General features: G+C 41.4%; 1 protein-coding gene across 1 annotated transcript in view; it reads left to right on the top strand.

Moving 5' to 3' along the window:
• Positions 1 to 26,922, top strand: part of LOC104067508 (urea transporter 2) — a 295,251-nt gene that overhangs the window by 260,927 nt on the left and 7,402 nt on the right. Inside the window, exons 3-5 of the mRNA XM_009570255.2 lie at positions 21,659 to 21,850; positions 24,143 to 24,332; positions 24,863 to 24,991. Coding sequence (XP_009568550.2) covers positions 21,685 to 21,850; positions 24,143 to 24,332; positions 24,863 to 24,991 — 485 coding nt within the window. The 5' untranslated portion in view covers positions 21,659 to 21,684. The remainder of the gene's footprint in view (positions 1 to 21,658; positions 21,851 to 24,142; positions 24,333 to 24,862; positions 24,992 to 26,922) is intronic.

A 26,922-nucleotide genomic window follows, 5' to 3' on the forward strand; every position in this document is an offset into this window, starting at 1 on the left:
TTTAAAAATCCCAGATTCCTCTGGACTGGAAATAAAGGCTTAAATTTCAGGACCACAGTGCATGTTTGACGCATTGACTGGCCTCAGATATGTCAAAACAGAGACAATAGGCTGACTGCTGTTTCCTATTCAAAATAAAAAAAGCAAAGGAATGTCACAAGTCCCTTAAGTACTCACTTTCTTTGTATAAATAGAATTTTGAACTTGAGCTTTTCGCAACATTGTTGAGTAAGGGTTAGATATGAATTCTCTTAGGTTGCGATCAGCTTAATTACCTTCTGAAGCTGCCTGTGTACCTCCATTGACTAAAAAAGGAAGTCCAATGCCTCTCGTTCAGACCTCCATGCCTTTTTAGGCATTTACTTTGGGTAAGAATCCCATTTTTCCTTAAAACTGCAACAAAATGAAGATGAAAGCTAAATTGTTACTATTGCTGAGATTGTCTAAGAACATAAACAAAAGATGGAGATAGGAGAGATAAGACCTTTCTTTTTGTTGATTAGAGGTTACAGGCTAGTATATTTCTGTATCACTTGCCACCATCATCAAGGAGTCAGTGAAGTTGCTTTACATTTCTTCACGTCTTATTGATGTTATGATTTATAATAAGTAAAACTCTGCTGTTTTCCAATTTCCTTTTAAATACTGAATCATACATTAGCAGATGCTAAAGGAACATTAATTAATGAGGTTTGTGTTAATAGACATCTTGAGAGGATTACCAAGCAAAAAAATTAGATAACACTGAGTGCATGTAATTCAGGCTTAAAGTGTAACTCCCACTGTGTTGTGTGAAAATTTTATGCAGAAAAGCACCTGTATTCCCCGCAGTGCAACAAAATAATGAGGGACTTATTAAGCTTTACTAATTCAATATATAATGTGGCAGCTACAGGAAGCATGTATAATATTTACTACTCTCTGCATTTTGGCAAGGATGACTGTTCAAAGGGAACAAACAAAAAAGGTCTGGGAATATTTTACTGGATATACAGCGAACAAACTGAGAGAAAAGAAAATTTGAGATGCCCTTGGCTTCATCCCAGCCTCCCCACTCCCTGGCCCCTGCAGGTTGGAGCCATCAAAGCAGGGTGCAGACCCTTTTGACAGGGGACATGTCCTTTGCCAGTCTACCTTTGGTGACAGTGACCAATGTGTATGTATTTGGCTCTGTGCCTTTCCAAAGCCTCCCGAGACAGGAGGGAACGTGAACTGGTGTCAACGTGAGGCTCCTTAGAGCATTCATTATACCACTGACCAAGATGTCATATCCTGCTACACAGTGCAAGGACTCCCAAATTCCCCTACCATATGAGCTGTCTCAGACAAAAGTCTCATGAGCATGGATTTGAAGATTGCTTCCAGAGATGTCATCAAGGTGAGGAACACGATCCATAGACCTTGCAAAGGTTTCTAATCCTAGTGCTCTTTACTTATTCATAGCAAAACAAACAGCCCAGATAAGAAAACGGCATGACACACTTGTGCCCCAGCTCTCTCACTATTCCTGCCTGGTTTGAACTTGGACTGAAGTGTTTTTGCAACCTGGGATCCGATTTACCTTTGAGAAGATCATCTCTTGTTTCTTCTTCCTATCTCTGAAGTGGTTGGTGAGACACTTCCTTTCTGCAGTCACATTCTCTTATTGTGGTCACCCTCTGGCCAAGCCCATCAGATGATCACTTTTCTCCTTAGTCACCCACCAATCTAGAACATTTCTTCTCAAAAAGACCCTGCTCTTTACTTGACAAGTATTTCCACATAAATAGAAAGTCATGAAGAGCTAACAGGTGTTTGCAGTCTCCCCTGTGCTGCTTTTGGGTTGGTTTTTTTTCAGAAATTTCAAAATTAAGGAAGAGCAACCATTCCTACATTCAAAAGAGGTCAAGATCTGATAATATCTACAGTAGTAATGTAAAAATAAAATTACCAAACCAGTTTTATAAGTTGAACCTTTCGTTTATATCACACAGACCATTGGGCCATCAACAGACCCTCCTTCTTTTTGGTCCTTTATCTGGCTTTATATAACCATACATAATACTTGACCTTAATATGCTTTGACTGTAAACTCTCTGGAGAACGAATGATATTCTATATTCATGCAGCATCTTCCTGTGCATCCAGCTCCATAATCCACATGCAAAGCGCTACCACTGTGCAAGTAACATGCAAGTATCATTAGGATTGGCAGTAATAGCCAATAGTCCCATAAATTCTCATTTCCAATAACCACAGCTATTCATTACTTCAAATCCCATTCAAGGGTCTTTTGGATCACAATCTCTCTTCTGCCTCTCCAACAACAATATGACTGTTAAAAATGAACACTGTGTTCGTTGCTTAAATGTAATGAAATTCTTTATCCACCGTGCAAGGAACCAGACCACAAGGTCTTCCCCGCTTCCTCAGGTAAAACTCCAGCAAGACAATTCAAAACCACCACATAATTACTGGCATTCCACTTCATAAGCATTAGGAGGGTTCATTATGGAGCAGCAGGGAAAGCCATAGTTCAATATTTATTTCCTAAAAATCCTATTTAGAAAATTTATAAGTGAAAATACAAGTTTGTTGAAATACAGTTCCTTGCCCGCTTGCAAATTCCAGTGACAAAAAAAATAAAATAAAATTCGCTTTAAATTAATTAGAACATCTCTCTTGCTTGTGCCATTCTATTTGTAGATATAGGATTTGTGCAAGATGTTCTATGGCAAGCTTTACTATAGTCTACTGTTATTCATAATAAATTCTTATTATTCATATTGTGTTCCTTATGGAAGCTTTAATCATAAATCCCACTGGGCTAGATGTTGCAGATACTCAGCCCAAAAACATGGCCTTACTCTAAAATAGTTTTGGATTGAAACATGAAACAAAAGAAAAGGTTGATATGGACAAACAGATGGGAAAAAACCAAGCGCAATACAAGGCAATACTGGTCAGCTGAATAGGCAAGAGTTCAACGTACCAGAAGCCCAATTGTTACCAAATGCTACATTTTCACTGTTCAAACCACTGAGCTGATTTAATTCAGTTCATTTATTTAAAACGAGGCTAGTCTCCCTGCCACAGCCACAATTTTCAGATCGAGCCTGGCAGATAGGACAGCAGAAGAAAGGAAGGAACAGTTTAACATCGGCCTTGACAAAGCTCTAGAACAGCCTTTCGATAGAAACAACCAGGGAAAAAAATGGTCAGTTCTCAGATAAAAAAAGTGTTTGCATTTATAAGCTGGGTTTCTTGGTAGCAACCAGGAGGTGGCCTTTATGAACAAAACCCGTGGTTGGTTCTTTTAGTTTTAGGCCCAAGCAAAAATACAAAGATATATGTTTCAGAACACCAAAATTTCTTGGAAAAAAAAAAAGAAAAGGTAATTAAAAACAGAATCTATGTACAGAAAAATAATGAAGAAGCTTTTATGGTAAACAGAAGCCAAATACTGCTGAATAATACTGTTCAGTTTTACAAATTCTATTAACATTTGTATTGCAGATTTACAAGTTAAATTCTATTTCTGTAAATAGACGTCATCTTCACCTTTTTCTTTGAAAGATTACCAATATGAAAAAGTTATCCTATTCTTCTCCATCTCCCAGAAGGGCAATTTAACCTGTTCAGAACTTTATACTATTGCAGCCAGGCTACTTCTTGCCCAAATATTTCTTGCCACACTATCTGAAGAGATTACTCCATGTTCAGAGGGAGACCTTCAGGTCGGATGGCGTAGGCTGAACATATCCTAAGGTGGTATTAATTATAATTTCTGCTCAGAATTTACTCTCTTACATATAACATTTACACTGTTTATGAAGTACAAAAGATTGGTGGTGTTTCACTTTCAAAATTGAGAGTGCTCTAGAATCAATACGAGAATAGAGAAGAGCAGGACCACCAAGCTTCTCTGACAGGCATCCGTTCAAGGGGAGCTCAAACCTGAATGTCTCTTAAGCACACCAGAAAGGTCACCCATTCCTGGTGAGATGTCGTACCTCGCCATAAGCACTTAGAAGATTCCACAAAAAAAAAAAAAAAAAAAAAAAATCAAAATAACAGAGTGAATGTATCCATGACTTCAGTCAACACTGACATTCATGAAGATATAAAGCAAAATCGTGCAGCCCAAAATCACCTTTTGTGTGAAGAAGGAATCTAACCATTATATTTTTGCCAATGGTTCAAAGTGCTAGAAGTGTCAATCCTGTATTTATTTAGGCATGGAACTGCAGGTCTTCATGAGCAAAAAGGAGCATCAAAGTGTGGAGACACTGGAGGTAAATGAGGGAATAGGCAGTGACTGTCCCTTATAGTTGAATAATTCCTATGTTCATTGTGGGCTGAGCTCCCACAGGACTTGTACTCTTGTACTCTGTTCCTTTCTTGTCCCAGTGCAACCCCCTTTGGATGTAGTAGATATCCAGGACGGAGTGCACTATGCATTGCCACAAATCCTCACATTTAGATCAATTATCTGCCTAGGTGCAACATTCCCATTCAGTCAGAAGATTTGGGCTTTTCCTACTATGATTAGCTGAAGCCCAGTACTGCTAGACATTGACAGGACTTTCTGTGGCAACTGAAAAAATATAAATCCCTCCTTTAACTGTGCCTCAACAGCTACTGAATCAAGCAGTGGTTCAGAAACACCTTTTCCTCACTCCTTGTGCCTCTATGGCCAGCGAATCCCATTGTGACTGGATCAGTAATAAGTATCCATAGTTGTTTGACCAGGCACAAAATTTCTCAAACACTGGCATGGGTGACTGTGTTTGGACACACATGAGCTAAGGCAGTGTTCTCATTTCCATAGACTTTGGTCATCAGATTGCCCATGACTCCACTTTGACCCCTTCTTTTGTCCTTTCATCATTTCAACTAACTCTTTTTTGTAAGCAGATTTCTCTCATGCCATGACAGAGCTTTCCACCAACAGGTTTTGAGGCATGCTTGGGAACGTTCACCAGCTGAGTTCCAGAGTGATAACTATTGACTGAAAATTGCACAGCCTCTGAAAAGCCTTTAAGTACCACACTGAAAAAGGTCCTCATCCAGAACCTATTGAAGTCAAGAGAAAGACTTATAATTGGCTTCGATGGTGTTTGCCTCTAGCTCATGAGGATTTCGTTTCTAAGGCTCTGAGTTTGTTGCCTTCCATTAGCACTAATTTTACTAATGTATTTTTCAATGCAGTTCAGCTATCGCTTGGATGATTTCAAATCTGCCAAGTCAGATGGATGTGCTGCACACCATGGTCCATGAAAAATGAGAGGTCAGATATTAATTGGCTTCAGTTTAAGTTTAGTGACTTCACAAAAGTGCTTTTCACAGCCACAACATTTAATTTATGGATAGATATATTTAGATTTATTTATTCCAAGAACAAAATTCTCTGGTTTGCAGCCATTGATTTTATAAAAGAGATAATAAACACGTAATGAGTATGGAGATGCGAAAGTGGAAATGACTTGGAGAAAGTAATAATCATTAAAATAAAAATATAAACAAGTCTATAAACCTGACCCTCAAGACATTTGCTATATGTAATGTAACTTTTACACCTCTTGCTTCATAATGCATAACTTTCAAAGAAAATCAATTTAATTCTTTTGCTAACCTCATCCAACCCCAATCAAGCAATAGGTGAAAGAAAAACAATTATATGCACAGACAGTAAGCTTTCATTTAGTTCAAGTGGTGATTCGAGTATTTTAATAGTATAATAAAGACATGAAACCCATTTTAGCAATAGCAATATTGAAATCTCAAGAACTCTGTTTTTTATGTGAGACTTCTTGGCTACTGAAACCCAGTTAAGCCTCCAAAACCAGGCTCTTGTGATACACTTATCCATGCTGGTGTCTCTAAATTCATGAGATACTTTAGCCTTGATTCAGAAACAAGCTATAGCTATGGAAGTAGTTTTGCAGGAGGGACAGGGCTTATGGCAAGACGTGCTAACAGACCAACAGCTGGCAATAATGGGGAGAAGGACTTCTGGGTCCCAGTCTGAGTGCACAGAGAGGAAAGGACTGACTTCCATCAGCCCAGTCTTGGTAAAACCATCCACAGCAGAGGGTTTATCTACAGCAACTCATACTGCAAACCCAACCACACAGCTCAATGTGACAAGGCATCAGAGCTGAGCCCTGCTGGGGTGCCCAACAAGCATCATTCCATCCATGTGATGCCAGATAGATACCACCTCCCCAAGAACAGAGTTAAGGGTTGAAAAATTCTTTAACCTTCCACCTTCTTCCCTGATGTCCTGCCCTGAGGTCCTAGCAGGATGATTGCTTCTTTCTTGCAGAGGATTGAATCACAGAGGTATTGAAATGGATAGATTGAAACTGGAACGTTTGATCCTTCCATCCACCCAGAGATGTATGGCTTAATTTTCCCTATGACAAAGCCTTCCTCCCTCCTGTTGCCTTCAACAGACCTCAGACTGCACAAACACAGATTAGAAAATTACACTGCCTGTTAAAATGTGTGATTAGAGATATTTCCATAATCATGGACAAACATGTTAACCTTAAATGGGCTTACTGTTAGGCTTCCCAACTGTAAAACAGAAATAGAAGAACTTCACCCAACTTTCCAAGGGTAGAACAAGGCTATTTCTAGAGCCAACTGTGGCCCTAGGCAATGGAAGAACCAGGAACAGATAGTCCAGAGATAAAAGAAGGTATATGCTTCTGAAAAAAACTTTAAGAGGCTTTCAGAAGCATGGAAATTTCCTCAGTACTAATAAATCCCTGGAGGTTTCACTGCCCTTGAGTTCAGTGACACTGCTGAGGTATCCGTAGTCATAGAAAGATTGTAATCCTGTAAGCAGCTTTGTTGATTGCCAAAGGCAAGGTCTACAAAGCAATCATTATCATGATTCATTTCAATTAGTTTTTAAAACTGATGAAAAGCCAGAAGCTTCAGCTCCGTAGGTGCCTTGTTCCAATGGCTGAGCCATAGAGGTCCACAGAGCAATCCATCTGTCCTCTGACTTCTCCAAGGCTTGCACAGGAACTTACGGTCTTTGAGTCTCATGTAAACTCTCGAGCTTTGGACATGTCCTCAGCTTCAACCAACTCTATGAATGTCAGAGTCCTCAGGTGCCCAGATTTCTGCAGGAAATCATGAACTTAATTCAGGTGTTATAGCATAATTCTTCCCTTTGTCTCCCTCATTTTCAGCTCAGTTAAGAGGCATTCTTCCAACTTTGGCTGAAAAGCCACGTAGGAGAATTCTTTTCTGAGTAGGTCTCATCTGAGGACAACAGCAGCCAGGAGCCAGCTGCCGGCAGAGCTGGAGCAGCTCGTCCAAGTGTAGCTCGTTGCTTGTGACCCTGAACAGGAGTCAGGGAGAAGCAGCTGCCAGGTTGGATGAACACTTTGGCAGGCTGAATGCAATCCGTAGGACGAACATTTCTGGCAGAGCGGGACTCTTGCTTGCCCTCTGCTCTGTGCATGTCCATTCCCCAATAAGTCAGAGGCCTCCTGCCCCAAGTCATGACCTGAGCACACGTTTCAGGACAGTAAGCTCCAGCTGTGTCATGGTACTTACAAGGCAATGCCCAAGGTCCCCTCACGTCATCACATGTATCTGGCTATAAATGACTCCTGAACTTTACAACTAATTCTCTTTTCCAGATTTTCAGCTTCTTAAACAACTTAAAATACTTATCTCTCCCATTACCTCAACCAACTTGTTGATATGTCAAAAGGGGAACATGTTGGCAAATTGGCTGCAAATGTTTCTTCTCCTTCCCCTACCATGTCCAAAACATACAGATTACACCATCCTGAACTCACATAAACTCCCAGCTGTGTTTGTTTCAGAGCTGTAAAGCTGATTTGACTGTTCAAATTGATACAAGGAAACAGAAACAAATCACTTTACAGCCTCCGAGTCATCTTCTGCTGTCCAAACATCCTTCTTTGTGCCCCCGGTCTCAACAGTTCTCCACCAAATGGGTCTGAGCACAAGCCATGCAGATGGGTTAGTTCTCACATATATCTTTTAGTGTTTTTCACATTCAGATCTCCTTTTTTTTTTTTTTTTCCCTCCTTTTAATTTCCAAATGTCTGGTTTTCTTTAATCATTCACATATTTACCAAGGACCCTGCCAACTTCCATCTAAACTGAACAATGTCTTCTTGAATAGTACTAGGTCAGGACATCCAGAAAACTATCTTATAGCATTTTACTCTAATACAATCTATGATGAGAACTGTGTGAATAACTGATTTTTTGTTCTAATGCTTGAACGGAAAAACTAAGAAAAAAATAAGTATTGGAAGAGTCATAAACCATTTCATTTTTCTCAAAGGAATGAAAACAAGCACGAAAACACAATAAATGTTTTATTGCAGTATTTTTCTCCTTTGAAAAATTATCACTGAATTTAGCTACACTAGGCTTTAAAACATCCAGCCTGTAAGTCTTTGATTTTCCCTCCCTGCATTTGATCTTTTTTATTTTCTTCTGACAAAGTATTCTGCTAAATACAGCTGTTATTGCTGGATGTGGAGCACCCTGAAACTGCAGTTTTAGCAATAAAATGCATCTTTCTCTCAAAAATCATTCTTCTATATCCAGAGAGAGAGAGAGAGATCTAAGAGTTTCTTCTCTTATAAGAAAAAACTAAGCCACACAGTATGCTTTCATGAATTTTTTTTTCGGCCAAGATGTTCTAAAATTTTACTAAAATCTGGTAGCTTCTGAAGTAGCTTCTGCTTTGTCATCTCTAACAGCAAAAAGGGAAGAGACAGGGACAGAGTTCACAGCATCCTGCCTAGAAAGCAGTATTTACCCATAATGGGGTACTGGGATCAGACATGGGATTTTGCTTGTACTGTAGACACGGAAAACATAAACCATGGCCCAGAGATGACATATCTGATGTCAAGGGCAATATTATTTATAGTGTGTTTCTTTCATTGACTTGTCACCATAGCATTTCAGCTCTTCCTAGAAACACAGGAAATCCCAGACCAGACTCATGGAGAGGTATTTTGGTCCATAACAAGGACCCTTGGGTGCATCCTGACCCCAAGCCTAACCCTGACTTTGGCTCTAGATGAGGCGTTTGGACTAAGGGATTTAAACCAAGTGGAAGCAGCCTTCAGCTCTTTTCTTTGCAGCTGGCAAACTTCAGCCAAACCCCTGACTTTCCAATTCAACTTTTCATGACCCTCCTAACTAATCCCAGCCTTCGCATTGGAATCAGTACAACTGGCAAATTTATATTATAAGCCTCGTTATGCATCCTTTAGTCTTATAAACCCTATATTACCCAAGCACTGGCCTTGGAGAAGGCACTCAAGGCCATACAGACCTAAGACTATGGTGTTTAAATAAGCTGACGCTAGTTAGGTGTTTCCTCCACATAACTGGAAACCTTCATTGAGACAAAATGTTGCATTTTACTCACTGCAGTAGAATCTAGTGCTAAATCTAAGCTTGGCTATAGACAAGACCTATTATTCTGTGTGAAAATTCACTGTGAGTAAAACAAGTTGAGGCAAACTCTATATTTTCCTTCAGTACTGTGCTGAAGTTTAGCTATAAGCTTCAGTTTGCAATGTGTCCTTCTAATCCTCCAGAACTGACATGAACAATAGTATAGGGAATGAGAAAGGCATAAAGCACAACAAGAAACTTGAGCTTAAGGTGTTTGTGTCAAGTGATACCAATACTGTCCATTACCGAAACAGCAAATTTGGAAACTACTGTAGATCTGTAGTCATCAGTTTCATAGAGGCTGTCGCTAGTCTAAGTTCAGTCTCTTCCAGGAATATATATTGAGCAAAAATTCACAATAAGGCAATCAAATCAACTGAGAGCAACACACAGCTTTTGTCCACATTCAATCCTAACCTTCATTCTGCAGTAAATCCTTTTGTGATCCTAGCCCCACTTGAACACTGGTTTCCTATGTGTTCATACCTACAACCTAAAATAAAAAATATAGCATTTTTTTAATAAAAGAAAAACTATAGACATATCTTGTCTGAACAAATTCTAAAATTCCACAATTCTTTAAACTTAAAAAAAACTTTAACAAATAAATTTAAATTTTTATCCTCAAGATTAACCTCTGCATTCTTTTGAATCACTTCTACACCTGTAACTAACCTTAAACCTCAGGGAATTCAGAGTGCTCAGCCTAACTGTGAGACCCAAAGTGACTCACCTACCCAGTGAATCCCAGTTTTATTCACACGAGGGGAACAAAGTTGGAGATACATCAAACGGAGACATCAATACATTTCTTTGCACTTGAATAACTGAGTGTGAACTGCAGAAACTGGCTATGACTTTGGCTCCTCTTTCTTATTTCACAGACCCTAACTCTGATCTGTTCCCTAACTCTCCTTCCCTCTTTCCCTTTCCTCTGTATAAGCTGATCATTGATCTAATCCTGGCTCTACAAGCTTTCTTCTCTGGAAGCCCAAATTAAATACAACTCCAGCCCTTGGCTGGGTCATTTATAGCACTCGCACTGGCAAACGAAACACAGAAGCAGGTCTGGCAATATGTTCTTAGTTCTTTCCCTCTCTTCCCTCTCTTCAGGAGCATCAATGTTTGTGCTAAAATATATCCCTGCACAAATCTTAGTTTAATTTCTCCCCTGTACCATGGTCACTAACCAACTCTCAGTCTTAGTACGGACAAGGCATCCATTGGCCTCAACTCCCACCACAGCAATGACAAACTGGTGAAAAACACCCTTTGTAAGAAAAAAAAAAGAAAAAAAGATCAATCAGTTGGGATGGGCTGTGTTGAATTTCACAAATCTTAACCCTGGTCCTGTTAAGTCCATAACTCAGTCCCTGGAGGACCAAAAATCGGATTCTGGTCTTGGTTTAAGTCCTCTACCAGGAGCCTGTTTGGCAGAGATAATATCACCTGCATTCATGGAAGGGCTGAACCTCAGACAACACTTGACACAAACCCATGGGAGGCTTGGAATAAACCAGCAATGCCTCCATTGTCCTCCCAGCACACAGGGAGCAGATACACCATGGTGCTCAGAGCAGGTCACCTGGGAAATGTCTCCTTCCTAAGACCTTAGATATGACAGACCCTTAGGTATTTCTATCCCATTCTAGGCAGCACAGGAGTCATGGAATCAGAATGGTTTAGTTTTAGGTCTTGCCTTTAAGATCATCAAGTCCAACCATTAACCTAACACTACCAAGTCCACCCCTAGACACAAAAGAAACAATAAATTGGGCTGGGATGCAGCCATCAGAGAAACAAAGTTGAAAGTCAACGGAAAGGAAATAAGTCCCAACATGAACAAAGGCACCACAGCTCCAGCTCTTATTAGGACAAGCTCAGTAGTGGACCTTCACTGAAGATATAGAAGGTCTGCAGAGCTGCGCAACACAGCATCCAGTATACACTTATCCTAAGGACACGCCCAAAATTAATCCTGTTCAATCTGTGCCATGAGCATATCCAATTGCATTCTTGTCTTTCACCCTGCAGCATTAGGCATGAGAAGTTATCTCAGTCCCATTCAGAGGAGGCACTCAGAAATTTTCTTCTGACCTGCCCATGGACCAACTTGCCTCCCACTTCTGCTGGGAGAGTGAAAATGTCCCTTGCCCTTCTCCACAGATGTCCCATTTAATAGCTGAGTTCCTGGACCACATGCCACCACTCCCATTAAAATTAGGATTAGACCACTTTGTTCATGAATGCCATCCGATGCTCTTAGTCCTCAAATTTAATTTCAAACCTTCTTGAATTTCTGATAAATAATACCTGCCTCTAATTACCAACATTATTTGATCAGGTTTCACGTACTTTCCACTTTACTAAATTCTTGTCACAATTCTGTGTATGATTTGAGCATCTCACTCAAACACAAACATATGGGCCACACGAATATATCAAAGATGTCTTCTGATGGCAGGAGGTTGTTGATGTTTCAGTAATATGATATCACAGTTCTTACAGCACAACAACAAAGAACCAGGAGGAAAAAAATTGTGGCCACAAACAAAAAAAAACCTTCACAGAAATTTGGAAAATGAGATTTTCTCCTGCAAATCTCTAGTTCTACCCTTCAAGTGTTCCGTTCTGAAACCATTCTTTGTTTGACCTGTAACTTTATGTTGTAGGTAAATTGTATCGCAATTTTTTTAAAAATTAAAAAAAAATATCTTGAAAGATCCACATTTTTAAAATAACAGTTGTTTTAAATTTTTTTTTCAGGAGGGGGGTTGTTCTGCACACAATTTCAAAATTTCTAGATCATCCATAAAAAAGCATTCCAATCTTTCATTAAGCGCTCAGGCTATAAATAGGTATGCTTTGTAACGCAGATGTACTGCACAGATGTAGTTAAGAGTGTCAGGCGGTGCAGACCTACCCTGGGATGTGCACTGATTCTGTACCATCCAGAAACCTCCCTTGCTCCAGTAGCAAACAAGCCCTTACTTGCAAACAGCACCAGAAACAGCTTTTATGTACAACAGTACAAATCCAGAGCAGCTCCACTGAAACTGATGGATATGACCCTTCTTTCGCTTATATGGTGTTATTCTATTAACTACAGCGGAATAAAACCTGAGATGAAATCCAGACTCCATCAAGTAAACTCAGGGGTTGAGCTGCTGCAAGAAAAAGCCCAGACCATGGAGCAGTGCCAGGGTCTGCCAGGAGTCTCGTCAGCCGCGGAACGGTTATCTTCCATGTTAGGGTCTGATGAAAAGGCCATTAACATTAGGGGAATCCCTCCACTGTATTTCCAAAACGCACAAGGCCGTTGATCCGATGCACAAATGCCATTCATCTGGCACGTGAACAGCCAGATTGCTATGTGGATGCGGATATAAAACCCTGTATCCTGCAATGTGCCCTACTTTTTTCTAGTCAGTAAGTCCCAGCGCTGTTAGCAGCTGGGGAAATTTGGTCTGTCGTCTATAATCTTTGAAGTGCGAACCTCAGGCTCATGCAAAACAGAGAGCAGAAGTGATGTCTGTATTTTCAGGTGAGTAAAGCTACAGACTTCAAAGGTTCAGCATTAGTCTGTGAAGCCTCTTAAAGATTGTCACCTGAGTTTCTCAAAAGCTGGCTGAAAATGCATCCGTACGTGCAGATAAACGTGTTCTTTGATCTGAGTGATAAAAACAACTGGTTTTCTACATGTAAACTCCTTTTTTTGTAAATGTTTATGAACTGTGGGAAATTATGTCTCTGCCAGAATTTAAAATAAAGTGATTCAATGGGTTCGCTTTACATTTACCATTCATTATGCTCACTAACATTGCAGGAATCCCAACGGAGTTTTCAAGGAAGTTCACGGTGTTGTAGTTACCAGGGAAACACACAATAATGCTATCTAAAAAAGAAAATCCCCATTAACTTTCTATTAAAGAACAAGCAAAGTGAACTACATGGAGAAATGCCTTTATGGTTACCCTATCAAAATGCTGTATGTTTCGTTTCAAGATTTAACCAAATATTGACCAAGATCTGACAAGGGTTTTTTGGTTTTTTTCCACTTTGAACAGCATCAAGCACTTTACAGCCTGTAGTTTACTATGTATTTTCAAAGATAGTGCAGTATTTAGCTGGGTCAGCCCAAGAATAGGAGATGCCACGTGATTGTTACTGCAGTAAAAACAGTTACAGGCTTTGTTAAGCTAAGCTATCAAAACTCGCATTGTGTTTCACACCAAATCAAGTCTTTTTGCCAACGCCCCGTGGATTGTACAGAGTATCCAACCCCAGAAGAAGAGTTTACTGGTTGAAAAACTTTGTGCAGCGTAGACAAAGTTTCTCACTGTATGTCTACACAATTTTTCTTTGTTTGGAGCACAACTGTGCACAGACAAGTGTTGTAGGTAGCAGATCACCTTAGCCCTACAGAGAAATGATAGAGACTGCTTCAACCCTGCCTTGCCCTTGATTCTCCAAGGAGTGAGAATGCCATATGACAGCCACACTGAGATACCAGAAAATTTCATTGTCCAAAGCCCTCTTTGACCTCTTGCAGATCAGATGAGCAGTTTAAGAAGTAATTTTCATTACTGTTTAGAGGGAATTTATGTCTTTTGAACAGTCCCTGTCCTTTGGGACTGACAACAAGAGCTGCTCCAACATTTACTGCAACATGAAGAGACTGCCTAAATCCACCTTGAAGAGCAGGTACATTAAATCTGCCTTCTTCCACACTAAAATATCCTAAAAGCTCATTTCCTTCCCCGTCCTCTCTTTCACACCCATCAGTTACAATATCTCCACCAGGCAGAATGTGGCTTCTAACAAAGAACGGTAATTTCTCTGTCTGTTCCAACCTGATTCACATTTGACTGCCCATGTCTATCACATCCAAGCCTCGCAGAGTCCTTGAATCCTTGTAGTTAGTAAAAAAGGACTATTCTTATTTAAAGGGTCACCCTTAAATTGATGAGGGATGTTCAGTAGTTGACTTCCTAAGTTTCTACTGCGAATTAACAAGACAGTAAAGGTGTCTTCCAGTTTCTTGCCGTATTATTCCTACCTTGCTATTCTCTGGATTAAAGAAGGTATTAGTTTTATTTGAGCTTTCATTGGAGCATCTAAGCTTTGTACCATAGAAGAGGATTCCTGGCAAAGTGAGGTAGTGTTATGGGTCAGGGGAATGGTCAAATTAATTTTTCCCTACTGATGAGGCAGAGTAATGGCTGGATCTGAAAAAGAAGACATGTAGCTCATAGTCAATGTGGAGGAGAAATACAGAGGGACCCATCAAAGTGAAAGTGGGGAGGATGGTGGTAGTACAGGCAGGAATGACTGCCAAGATTAGGAAGACTGATGCAGTGTGAAAGGAGAGGTGATATGATGAGACCTTAGGTGAGACTTTTAGCTTCTTCAATGAATAAGAACATGAGGTTTTGAAAGACTTCAGAAAGAATAGGTAAGATTTAGACACAGCCTGGATGTGAAGCTTTAGACACACAAAGAGCAGTGAGAGCTGCCGCTAGGTAGGGGTGATGGCAGACAAAAACAGGAAAGAAGGTGGGAAAGGGAAATTGAGATCTCTCTTTGAAGACAAGACAGAGGTCCCACATCCCTCCTCGGCTCCCAGATCACCTTGCTGGTTCCTCTGAACGCACAAGGCTTAGTGGACTATAACGGAAGTGAGGCACTACTTCAGTTGTACGTTTGTCATTGTTCAGCTTCACTGTGTGGATTTAGCCTTACCTTTAAATAAGTACCACCAAGACGTAAAATGATAGAACAAAACTCTCATTTTAGTCGGTTGGATTTAAAAGCTGACCTGTTTTCTTTTTCCTTTTCTCATTTATACTTCTACCGGACGGTTCTTAAATCCATTCCTGAAACAAACATATCTTTTTTGTTTCCATTTGCAAAAGACTGGGGAGGGGAGGCGGTAAGTGAGTGAGAGAGAGAGACACACACACAAAGCCAAAAAAGAAACAGAGAATCCAAGTGGAGAGGTATGTGTTACTGGACAAGTGTTTAATTTATGGAACTTGGCCAGCAGAACAAGAGTTTGAATTGTACTTCAATAAGTGGAGCTCTTAGAATAAATGTGGCTTGTAAAGTTGTTTTACAGTCTGCTTTGCCAAGCAGCCAACACCTCATGGAAACCTTTGAAAAACATTCTGTTTAGAAGCAATGGTTTTTATATTTCATATTTTCTCTATTTGTTTTCCCCTCTGGTTTTATAACTGAAACCATATGCAGGAAAACAGGATTTTTGTGTCTTTAAATATCTACCTGGTCTGACTATTTTTATTATTAAAAAAACAGCTAGAGTTTTGAAAATTCTTCATGTATTATGCACTTGGTTTAAATATTAACATGTCCTTGTTTGATACTCCAGTCAGCTACAGATTTCCAGAATGACCATAAAATAGTCACTTCTCTGAGATTCATCACACCTTTCCTTACATATATGTGGCGCTGCTGTTTTCATCTGAGCTCTGTGTCTTTCCCATGATAGACAGCAAATGCAACAGAGTTTGGAATATGATTCATCTTTATATAATGAGAGGGGATTAATCATACTCTAGATTCATATATTGACCAGCTCTTCATAGGAAGTCGAGGCAAGCTGCTCAGATATAGTTACCTAAACTGGAATAAACCACAGTTAGCCATAAAAGAACCATCTTAGCCTTTCTGTATCACTGTAGGGATGAGATGGACCTCTGAGGAAGAAAATCAATTCCATTCAAAGAGTGATGTCTGACCACTTGGGTGAACTGCCCAGAGATGATACTGATGAGTATCTGTGTCAGCCATAGACAGCACCAAAACTAGGGTCCTTTAAGTGGCTAAAGGGGGTCAAGAAAAATCCCTCTTTACAGACATCATTCAGGAGACCCATGATAAGGAGGGCAAATCCTCCTTCTCCGCGGTTACACACACACATATATGTACAATCATTCAATCATTACACAAGTGGTGTCAGTACAAATTCTACCCGAGACTAGGTAGAATCCACTAGGACAATACATTAAATAAATTATATGCTCCATTTGGCAGATTGGGAGATGCTGCTGCAACAGAGGGAGGTGAAGAGGCAGTAAAGTATTGCCCTGAAGTTAAATGAAGTATTGCATTACATACTGCTCAGGGTGGGAAAGGAAGACACAGAAAGGCTTCAAGACCACATTGTAAAAACCAAGTATCTCAACAAGGATGTAAGAGGCATATTTAGTCCTATAAGTTAAGCTGCCTTGATTGCTAATTGTTGTGTGGTAGTTGTGTTTGTACAGATGACAGAGCTGCTCTGGAACGTGGCTTCATTGAGTGCCTGTGATATGAAATAAGTTTACTCGAGCATTTTTTTCCTTTTGAGTGGATTTTTTTTCCTCTGTAAAGGTTTGTGGCTAAGTGTTTCGTACCTCTTCCATGCAATTCTGTCACATTCAACCTCAGCGCCTCTTCTGAAATGCCGTGCTTTGTTCACTTGTTTTCAGTGTCACTGGTTGATTCCTGGTAAAACTTTGCTTGGTAAAGTCATTACGACTCAGCCAAGCATTCTGTCACCATCCCAAAGTTTTGCCCTCTAGCTGTACACTGTATTACTATTGTATTTCTCTATGGTAAGTGAGAAAAACGCACTTTTACAAATTATTTCTTTTCATGGCCCTTGAAATGCCACATCCCTTGAAGTCAATGATTCTCTGATCCCCTTTATGCTTTCAGGTAGAGAGATATGAAATATGCTTTCAGTATAGAGGAGGAAATAACCCAGAATTGACTTCAAGTCTTACGAGGAGCGGCTGAGAGAGCTGGGGTTGTTCAGCCTGGAGAAGAGGAGGCTGAGGGGAGACCTTATTACTTTCTACAACTGCCTGAAAGGAGGTTGTGGAGAGGAGGGAGCTGGGCTCTTCTCCCAAGTGACAGGGGACAGGACAAGTGGGAATGGCCTCAAGGTCCACCATGGGAGGTTCGGGCTGGATATCAGGAAAAAATTTTCATGGAAAGGGTCATCGGGCACTGGAACAGCTGCCCAGGGAAGTGGTCGAGTGACTTTCCCTGGAGGTGTTAAAGGAACGGGTTGGTGAAGTGCTTAGGGACATGGTTTAAGGGAGTGTTAGGAATGGTTGGACTCGATGATCCAATGGGTCCTTTCCAGCCTGGTGATTCTATGATTCAAGAATCTCATAATAACGCTAACTCCCCGCAAAAAAAATGGCAGCCTTATGGAAAAGCTGTCTCAAGTGTTATACATCACACATCACCCTGGTCATGTACCATCCGTCCCACTACTCACAGCCTACTTGTATTGTGGGTTTTTTTTCACGGGATCACGGGGTCACTGCAGGCTGTGTGAGGGTGCTACACCACCAACATTTTCTCATCAGCACAGGCCAAAGAGAAACCAAATGCTTGCTCTGGGAGACTTAAAAATGCAAGGCTCTGTGCTACCAGCATCCTGCACTTCAAAAGCACCAGATCTGTCTGCTTGGGAATGAGCAAGCACAGGTGGGTCTAGAGATGAGCCCTAACGACCAGGCATTGTCCTGCACTCCAATAAATGTTGATAAGAAGAGGAATAAGTTGTTGCCACACCGATGAATCAGTGTTTGCTGACAAAAGGCCCTTTTCCCAAGGAATTCCCCGTTACCTCTGGGTGTGCCATAAGTGATTCAGGCTCTCATTAGCCTTAATTAGCTAATTGTTTAAATGATTTCTTCATTACTCATGAAGCCCATACCATTGAGCACAAGCTTATCAAATGACAGGTGCTAGCTGCAAAGAAATGTGTGCTTTTCCGGGATGATGCTCCTGCAGGGATCACTGCCCATCACAAACCTTCTGGATACTCTCTCGCTGTTGCAGCCTCTTGGGCACCTCTGCTGCAAAACCTCACAAGTCACCACCGTAACAGTATAGAGAATTTCAGTATACCCATAACTCTTTTTTGCACCACTCTTTTCCCCAAAAGTTTGGAAATGCCTCAGCCATCCCCTTTAGTCACGTCTCAGGTTACCTTCCCATTTAAGGTGCACTCCTTTCCAAGTACAGATTTTGTTCCCTTCTGATGTGCAGGAAGACTTCGAAGAGTAATCCTAGGAAGAGACTGTATTTTCTTTTTAATTCTTACCCCTAGAGCTTTGATGTCCTTCTTGATGCAGATTACTGGCCTGTTACAGATGGCTCAGTAATTTAAAGGAATAACCTGGGAATCCAGATCACGATTCCATAAACTTCAGGGTTGACCTTGGCAAAATCTCTTAGTGTGAAATTTCTCTTGCCTGACAATAGCCCTCTAAAACCTCAGCAACTGGGTCCCCTCTGCAACCAGTGAGATAAAAAGGCACCTTTTTTTTACATCTCAGATGGGTATATAAGAAGAGAGACATGAATCACTCTCTGGAGATAAGAGCCTCTCTCTGTATTGACTGCAAAGGGGTCTTACATGACTATTTTGCACTTAACCCTCAACAGATACGTTATGTGAGCAAGGATAAGAATTTTAAAAACATACAGGTCCTATGTCTCAATTTCAGAGGGAATTGAGCAGTGCAGCCTTGTAAGCACAGGCTTTAGAAACTCTGCAACGATGTTCCTGTTTTGTAAAACCCAACAGTATTTTTCCCTGGTGAGGTTTAAAATGAGAGTGAGAATTTCAAGCTCTATAGACACACCGACGAAACCTCTCAGCATTTATTCTCCCTACTGGCAACAGATAATCTCGTTTGCTGATGGTGGATATTGTTACCGATGCATCTCTGGGACTTCAATATCCTCAGAGATGATCCAGGCTCCTTTATGTGGACCCACTGCAGCTGTCTTAGCCCACCTCAACTCTTGAAACTGTTTGGAGAATTCTTACAGAAGGAACAAATAAACAAAATAGCAAATAAACAAAATAGGCAACACTGAATATCTCTGATATTCAGCCACACTTGCTAAATATATGAAGTTCTGGAGGGAAAGCAACCTCTGTGACAGCCAGGTGCTAGCTTGGTATTGCTCTGGAGTCCGTCATCTTCTTGTGCTGCTGATCTCAGACCCTATGTGTCTCCCCAAAAATATTGGGTGTTTCGCTGGAACACCCAGGTTGAGCTGACAAAAAGAAGAACAGGAATTTTTGGAGGGCAGTTCCGAGGTGAAATGGGCTGACTTCCATCTGGAGGTCCTCAAAGCTACACTGACTTCCAGGAAGGCCAGGGCAGTGACATATCTTACATAGCCAAGAGTGTGTGGGATGAATTCAGGCACAAATACCTGCTGTTCCAATAGGACCTAGCCTCTTTCTATCTCACAGTGATTTAAATTCACTCAGCCTAGAGGACACATAGGTGGAGAAAAGGGACTACTGCTCACTGTTACCTACACACATGCCCTCCTGGATAGCCACAAGGAACTAGCCAAAAATTACACCAAGACTGTCTTAACTGAAACCAGGGATTGGATGCAATTTCTGGCTAAAATCAGATTATAGATAGCAAAAAAAAAAAAAAAAAGAAGCCAGAGCAGGAGGAAGGCAGGGAGAGGTGGATATGATGCATCCAAACTCTCCCACTTTTTTTGCTCCTTGCTTATTTCTGCACTGAGTGCAGTTGGGCAGAACCTGGGAACCTCCTTGCTCACAACCCCCTGAGACACTTACAAGGAAAGTTTGGGGAGTGTCTACTCCTTCTGCAACCACATTTGCTCCTTCAGACCTCTCAGTAACTTCTGTAATACTTCTGCACCTTAGTATGAAGCAAACTGAGTGCTGACTGTGTTTATTTTTCACAGTTATATGTAATAACATCTCTTGTCTCTACATCCAGCCCCAGGCTGATGCTGGACACAAAGGTCACCCCGAAAGGCTCTTGCTGCTGCAGGGACAAGCTGCCGGCAGAGAGAGCCAAAGCACCAGACAGCAAGCGCTGTGCAATGCATTTCCAGTGCTGCACTTAGCATTGTGCTGCCACAAGGTGAAAAGAAAACATTTATGATGCCCAAGGACCCTCTTATTAAGGCATTCAGATCACAGATGTTTTTACTATCCGCAGTGTTCCTCTCTGCAAAACAGCATTCCCTCCAGCCTGGCACACCTCCCCAGCCTGCCCTGCAGCTGCTTGCAGGCTTTAACATCATCAGCCAGCCTGTTTCACCTACCAAAAAACAGGCTTCCACCAGGAGGTGGTGCCCATATTCCACGAAACACCGGACAAGCACTTCACAACACAGCCAGCATTTTGACAACACCTAGAAACCCAGCCACCATTCTCCAGAATCATCAGAGCAAAACCACAGAGCAGCCAAATCCAGACTGCCTCAAACAGAAAGGGGTCATTTTTGCTGATAAACGCTGTAGTGTAGCTCACTCGGGTGCAGTGCGGTCTGTTTTCTCTTAAGAGTTTGTATCTTAACAGACTTGTTAATGAACAGATCTCTTCAACTGTAATTAGACATTTATTAAACTCATAATCTTGCCTGAATATTCATCTGATAATTAAAGAACACACAACCCTCAGCCAAGGTTCTTGTCTTTGTCTAAAGCCACACATGGATCCTGAGTTCTGTGCAATAGTTTGACTCTACCCCTGTTTGCTTGTGGTGGTGTATCAAAAGCAGATGTGGAATGAGGAGCGCAGAAAGGCCATAGATTTGCCGAAATGTATGAAGGCATCAACTCAAAACATCAAAAGGGATACAAACTTCACACTATCCTCCGGTATTTTCTTGTCTCCTGCTGTCTGCTGCTGTACTGGTAATTTGCATTCCTTGCCCCTAGCTCACTGCCAGCCAAACATAGGGAAGCTGCCTCCTTGGTAGCTGCAACACCAGCTACACTTGGCCAAACAGCCTTGGTCAGCATGCAAGTACCACTCGGATATTTGGCAAAGGTTCTGTCCTTTGTCCAACCGGCAATTTGTCACACACTGCATCAGGAGCTGGAGTGGGATGCTGCAGTGCATCTATGCGCTGTCCTTTTTACCACCTGCACTTTTGTGGCACAGGTTCATGGCACAGCAGGTAATTGCCTGGCCCTGATCCCGAAGAAGGGACATCGCTGCCCCGGGCAGCAGCACGAATCACTCCCAGGAGTGCTTCAGGCAGGTTTCCTGTCCGTTAAACCTCTCACCTTTGAAACAGGATTTCACCATGGAGCTCTAAAACACAGCAGAAAGTTGCCAGGACACAGCCCAAAAGGTTTTCTAACACATGGGCTTTGTAATTACAGTTACCTCTTCTCACCACCCGAAAGAGATGGATCTTGGAGAGATTGTTGTGGCTGAACATCCTGCTGGGAGGCAGCTGTACATGGAGCAGAAGCCAACAGCCCAGGACCTGCTGGGGAGCAGCGGAAATCGGATCCACCGAATTTTCAAGTATCTCACAGGAGAAATGGAAGAATACGGAGAGTGGATGAAAAGTAAGCAGAGGGATGTGTTTGGGGGTCTCTGGCTGGGCAGAGCAAGTAGGGAACGTCTGTCTTGCTACCAATACTTTCAGCACTGGGGCACAAGACAAGGAGTCATTTTCCCCTCTAAGGCAGAGCAGAGGAGGCACAGTCCAAGCTCACCACAAACTTCTTGCCTTTTAACCCAAACCGTGTTAACCTCAGGAAGGGGTTCTCATTGCATCCTCTTTCTATTGCCATGGCTTCAGGCATAATTCAGCACAGGCAAAAGGCATCTTTCACACTTAATCTGTTACGTGTCATTACAATCTCGTTCCTTGTAGCAGTGCCCAGAATCGCATGTCGGGGCTGGGAATTCATGTTTGCAAGTGCATTGGATCAGTGGCTGTCTCCTCATCCGTGTGTGGGTTGATGATGGAGACTTGACTGTTGATTATGTGGTCAAAGGCTCCAGTATAACCAGCCTTGGGGGAGCAATAAAGGGTGCGGCTGTTGTTTTGCTATGAAAAAAATAGCAGGTACTGATCTCAAAGATTTAATGTTTAGACAGGGGAAATACGTAAGAAGATGGCCCATGTTACCCCAAGTTATTAGTGATTTAGAGTTTTGAGAGGCTATGTAAGACTGTGGCTCCTCTGTCAAGGCTAGGTTTGACAGCAGTACAACTCCAGTAATGGAAGAGAAATAAGAAACAGCCACGCTGCTCTTCAGTGGCTATTGTTGATGGAGGATGTGAGCTGAGATGCCTTCAGGCAGGGAACTCAGCAGGCTGGTATTGTGGTTCTCAGACAGAGGGGATCATCTCCTTCTGCTTTCTCTTTACTTTAGTGGTCAATATTTAGTAGACAACTTTTCTTACTCAATGTCCTGGAAAGCTTTGGCCACTGCTCACTGGTTATATTTGAATACTTAAAGTTAATGATTGTTTCTAAAACCAAGAGTGTTGTTGATACGCTTCATAGCTCAAGACCAATATTGGTAATAATTATTCCAGAAAATCTTGATTACTTTTCCTTAAGGAATTCATTTCTACCTGGTTGAATTTCCCTGGCTCCCTGAGGGATGCACATCCTGAGGGATGCTTGTGAAGAAGTCCTTCACTTGCACTCTCTCTCTTGCATCTTTCCCAAGGATACCAAAAATGATTCAGAGTGGTATCTGGCCCTTCAGAGTTCCACTATTTAAGTTACGCCCATCAGAAACCAAAGCCTGAGCCTTGACGATAAATATAACACAGGGAGGGAGAGGGGAGGTTTTGGGAATAAGTCATTGCCCAGATTCAAACAGTAGTCTAGCACTTAATTCTGTGCCTCATGAACAATCTAAACCAACTGAATTAATTTTAAATATTTAAGAAGATGAAAGATGCATACACATATTGCATGAACGTATTATACATATAAGCAGATCCTCTTTCTCATTCATTCTGCTTCCATGATGTTTAATAATGCACAGCAGTACAGAAATTGTTACACCTTTCCCAGAAGCATAAGAGAAAAAGTCCTTAAGTCAATTTGCAGTAGAAGAGCCAGCAGCAAAAAGTTATTGCAGTGCTAAAAGACCTTCCTTTGCACGTGGAGATCATTAGAAGCACTGTATATAGATGCCCTCGGACATGCTGCCCTCAGTCCCTTAAACATCTCATCTCCCCCATGCACTCACCTGAGCTTGGTGCCCATTTGTTCTGCCAGGGTTCTACAGTCTTCTCTAGAGAGCAATGGCTCTTTGTCCTTTGGGAATCCTTTCCCCTGAGCACAGTCAAAGTTATAATAACTATTGTCTTAATTTAGGTTCTTTAGTTGCCAAAGTACTTCATTAGACACTTCTGGCATTTTGACCACATCTCTAATATACAGTGTACCTCCAGGTTCTGGGTGCCTAAAACACCAGAAGATTTTCCTTTTCATATTTCCCTACTCATGTACAAACTAGTTTCTGTCTCTGCCTGAGTCCTTCTCTGCATCTGAATTATACACTAAAACCAGACTATTGCCTCGTTAAATTTATAGCAGAATCTGAAGCAACCTACCAGGCAAGAAAGAGTATTCTTTGACCACCATAAATAAATCACTTTTTTATGAATTGCTCCATGAACTTTATAGCAGTGCCCAGTCCATCCCTATTAGCTTTTCAAGTACCAGATGCAAAATACACTTAGACAGCAGTAAATCCGAGACTGGTTTTACGGTCTTGTTGATACATCGCCTCTGTTCCATGGCCAGAAAGCAACTGTAGAGATGAGTGTTCTTTGAGGGAGTCCTGCTGAAATGATGCCTTATCACCAGTGGTTTTTTTCATCTCCAGATAAGCCTTTAATGGTCCAGCTGGTAGACTGGATCTTGCGAGGGACCTCTCAGGTGATGTTTGTGAACAACCCTCTCAGCGGGCTGATCATTTTAGTAGGGCTTTTCATCCAGAGCCCCTGGTGGATGCTCTCAGGCTGTATTGGAATGATCGTGTCAACATTAACTGCACTGGCCCTCACTCAGGACAGGTAGGTGGTACCTCACGCCCAGGCACTTAATAAAAATTGATCATTATGTCATTAGGAATCATCTAATGGGTCATAGCCCCACATTTGAGTATGTTAGAGCCAGCAAACCTAAAGAGTTAGAACCAATTAAGTGAGGACAGAGTTGTGGTACAGGAAGGTGGTACAGGTACAGGATCAGGTACAGGGACAGGTGGTACAGGATCCTGTGGCACAGGATCTGTCCCCGTAGTTGTCTGTCTTTGTGAGAGCACGCTGTTATCTCTCTCTCGTAGCCACCATCACAGTCATGACACACTTTGGGTCATGAGAGCCCCCCTGGATCTGTTGCATCATCATGCAACAGGCTCCACGCTCTTCCATTCCACACACTGGTGTAATGCCTTGTGGCAGAAACCTCATCACTCTTTCATCTTTTCCCTTCACGCCCTTCACCAGAAATAAAACACTTCTAAATCGTGTTTCAGTGTGCCCCCATGACAAGCCACCTTCAGCACAGCTTGCTACCTTGCAAACATTTCTTTCCACCATAGATCAGCCATTTCAGCTGGGCTTCATGGCTATAACGGGATCTTGGTGGGACTGCTCATGGCTGTCTACTCTGACAAAGGGGATTACTACTGGTGGCTTCTTCCTCCTGTGGCAATTATATCAATGGCTTGGTAAGTATGACTTCTCTAGGGACAATTATCAGAGAATGAGGAGTCCTGCTATATATAGCTTAAACATATTGGAAGTCTCCCCTGTCTAGACCCCTACACCAGTAGCTCCAGCCATGCTGGTAGTAGAAAGACGCATTAGTTGATGCACAGAACTTGTGGGGCAGGTTGGTAGCAGGTTGAGTGCACAGACAACACTGATTATTGGACATGGACAAAACAGCCCCACTTTGATGCTCTGCAAGTGGCCCTCATCAGCAGGATAACCTTCAGGGTGGATGTCATCATGCTCGGCACCGCAATGGTTCTTCGTTACCCAGGCACTGAACTGACCTGGTGATCTCCATTGGGCTGAATTCAATCTTCCTCCTCTCAGACATGCAACTAGTCATGAGCAAAATAAATTCCTTCAAGCAAATCTGAATGCCAGACAATGTCCTTCCAGGATTAGATTTATCATTTCTAAATATGGACCCTAACAGCACTGCAGAATCTATTTAACACTGTTAAATGAAAGTGATTCAAGAGCTACATTTTAATCACTGTTAGCGATAAGAAGAAAATCATTATTGCATTTCACTGTTTTTAAAATCAGATTTTTTTCCCCATATTTCACTTGTTTAGTCACTCCCAGCAAAGGTCATTTTGTAACAACCTCTCAAACCCCAGGAGGTGTTGCAAGAAAGTTTAGTTCATCTTGTCTGCCAGAATTCCTTGAGGTTTTTTTACTCAAATATTTCTTTCTTATTTTTGTTCACAAGACTTGAAGGTAGACCTGAAAATTTTTCAAATTATACATTTCAGTGATTTTTTTCAACAGATACTTTGAATTCCAGCTTTAGAAGTCTGCATTTCTTTAATTGTTTCCTTTTTTCCTAACACGATATATACGTAACAGAAGATTTTTCAGCACAGACATTAGGGCACCATTTTCACTGAAGTGCTGATTTTTTTTTTCCTACAGCTACAAGCAAGGAAATGTGTAAACTGTTTTGGGAATGAAATTTGTCATAAAAAGAATAGTCTTCATTTGAGATCATTCAGAGACAACAAAGCATTTTTTCCCACTCATAGTATCTACACAACAGGACACGAGATGTTGCTTTTGAAATGTCAGATAATTTAAGTGCCTCTTTTTATTAGAACCAGCTTAATGACTTTCTAGGACTCAAACGCAGCTTCTTGAAAAACTCAAGTCTTTAAAATGAATTTTTATAAACTATGCAATGTCCACTCCTGTTTGGAAGCTGACCATAAGAACTTCTCAGCTCACTTGTATCAGGAAAGCTGAACTAGAAGCAGCAAAACGTAGTCTATTACTATCAACGACAGGACATGGCCTTTCACTCTCTTCCACGTGCTCTATAGGCCCCATAAAAAGCATCTATTACCTTGCCAGGATTCTGCCACAAAGGGATTCATGCAGGACGCCCACTTCAAGTAGAAATAAGGCAGCCTGGAAACATCCTGAGGAAAGCAGATCTGGAGAAGTTTATATCCCAGGTACTACTGCCAAGAACTTTGGCAAAAGTCATGGTATCTCAAGGTTTGCATGCTTTTTAATGTTTGGTCTCTAAATAACTTGAGTGTCACCCCAAACACTTTACATGCTAAATATACTCAATTGTGTTTCTTAAGAAGGAAGCTCAGTTTTCAGAAAATACCATATGATTTTGGGCGGTGTGTGGGTAGCATACATACAGTGTGTTTCATCATCATCAGTCTCTCTGACATAAGCAGAAACATCAAGGTCTAGTTCATGCCTGGCACAACACCCTTCACAGCTCTGTAACAGCAGTGACTTCGTCTTACACTCTGTCAAGCTCCATGTGTCCTAAGGACTCCTCATTCCCCCAAAATAGTGTCTAACATAGTAAATATTTTATGTCTTTCTTAAAGGAAGATTTTGTATCCTCTTTGATCACCTCTTCTGT

The sequence above is a fragment of the Cuculus canorus genome, chromosome Z, assembly GCF_017976375.1.
Source record: "Cuculus canorus isolate bCucCan1 chromosome Z, bCucCan1.pri, whole genome shotgun sequence".
Taxonomy (NCBI): Eukaryota; Metazoa; Chordata; class Aves; order Cuculiformes; family Cuculidae; genus Cuculus; species Cuculus canorus.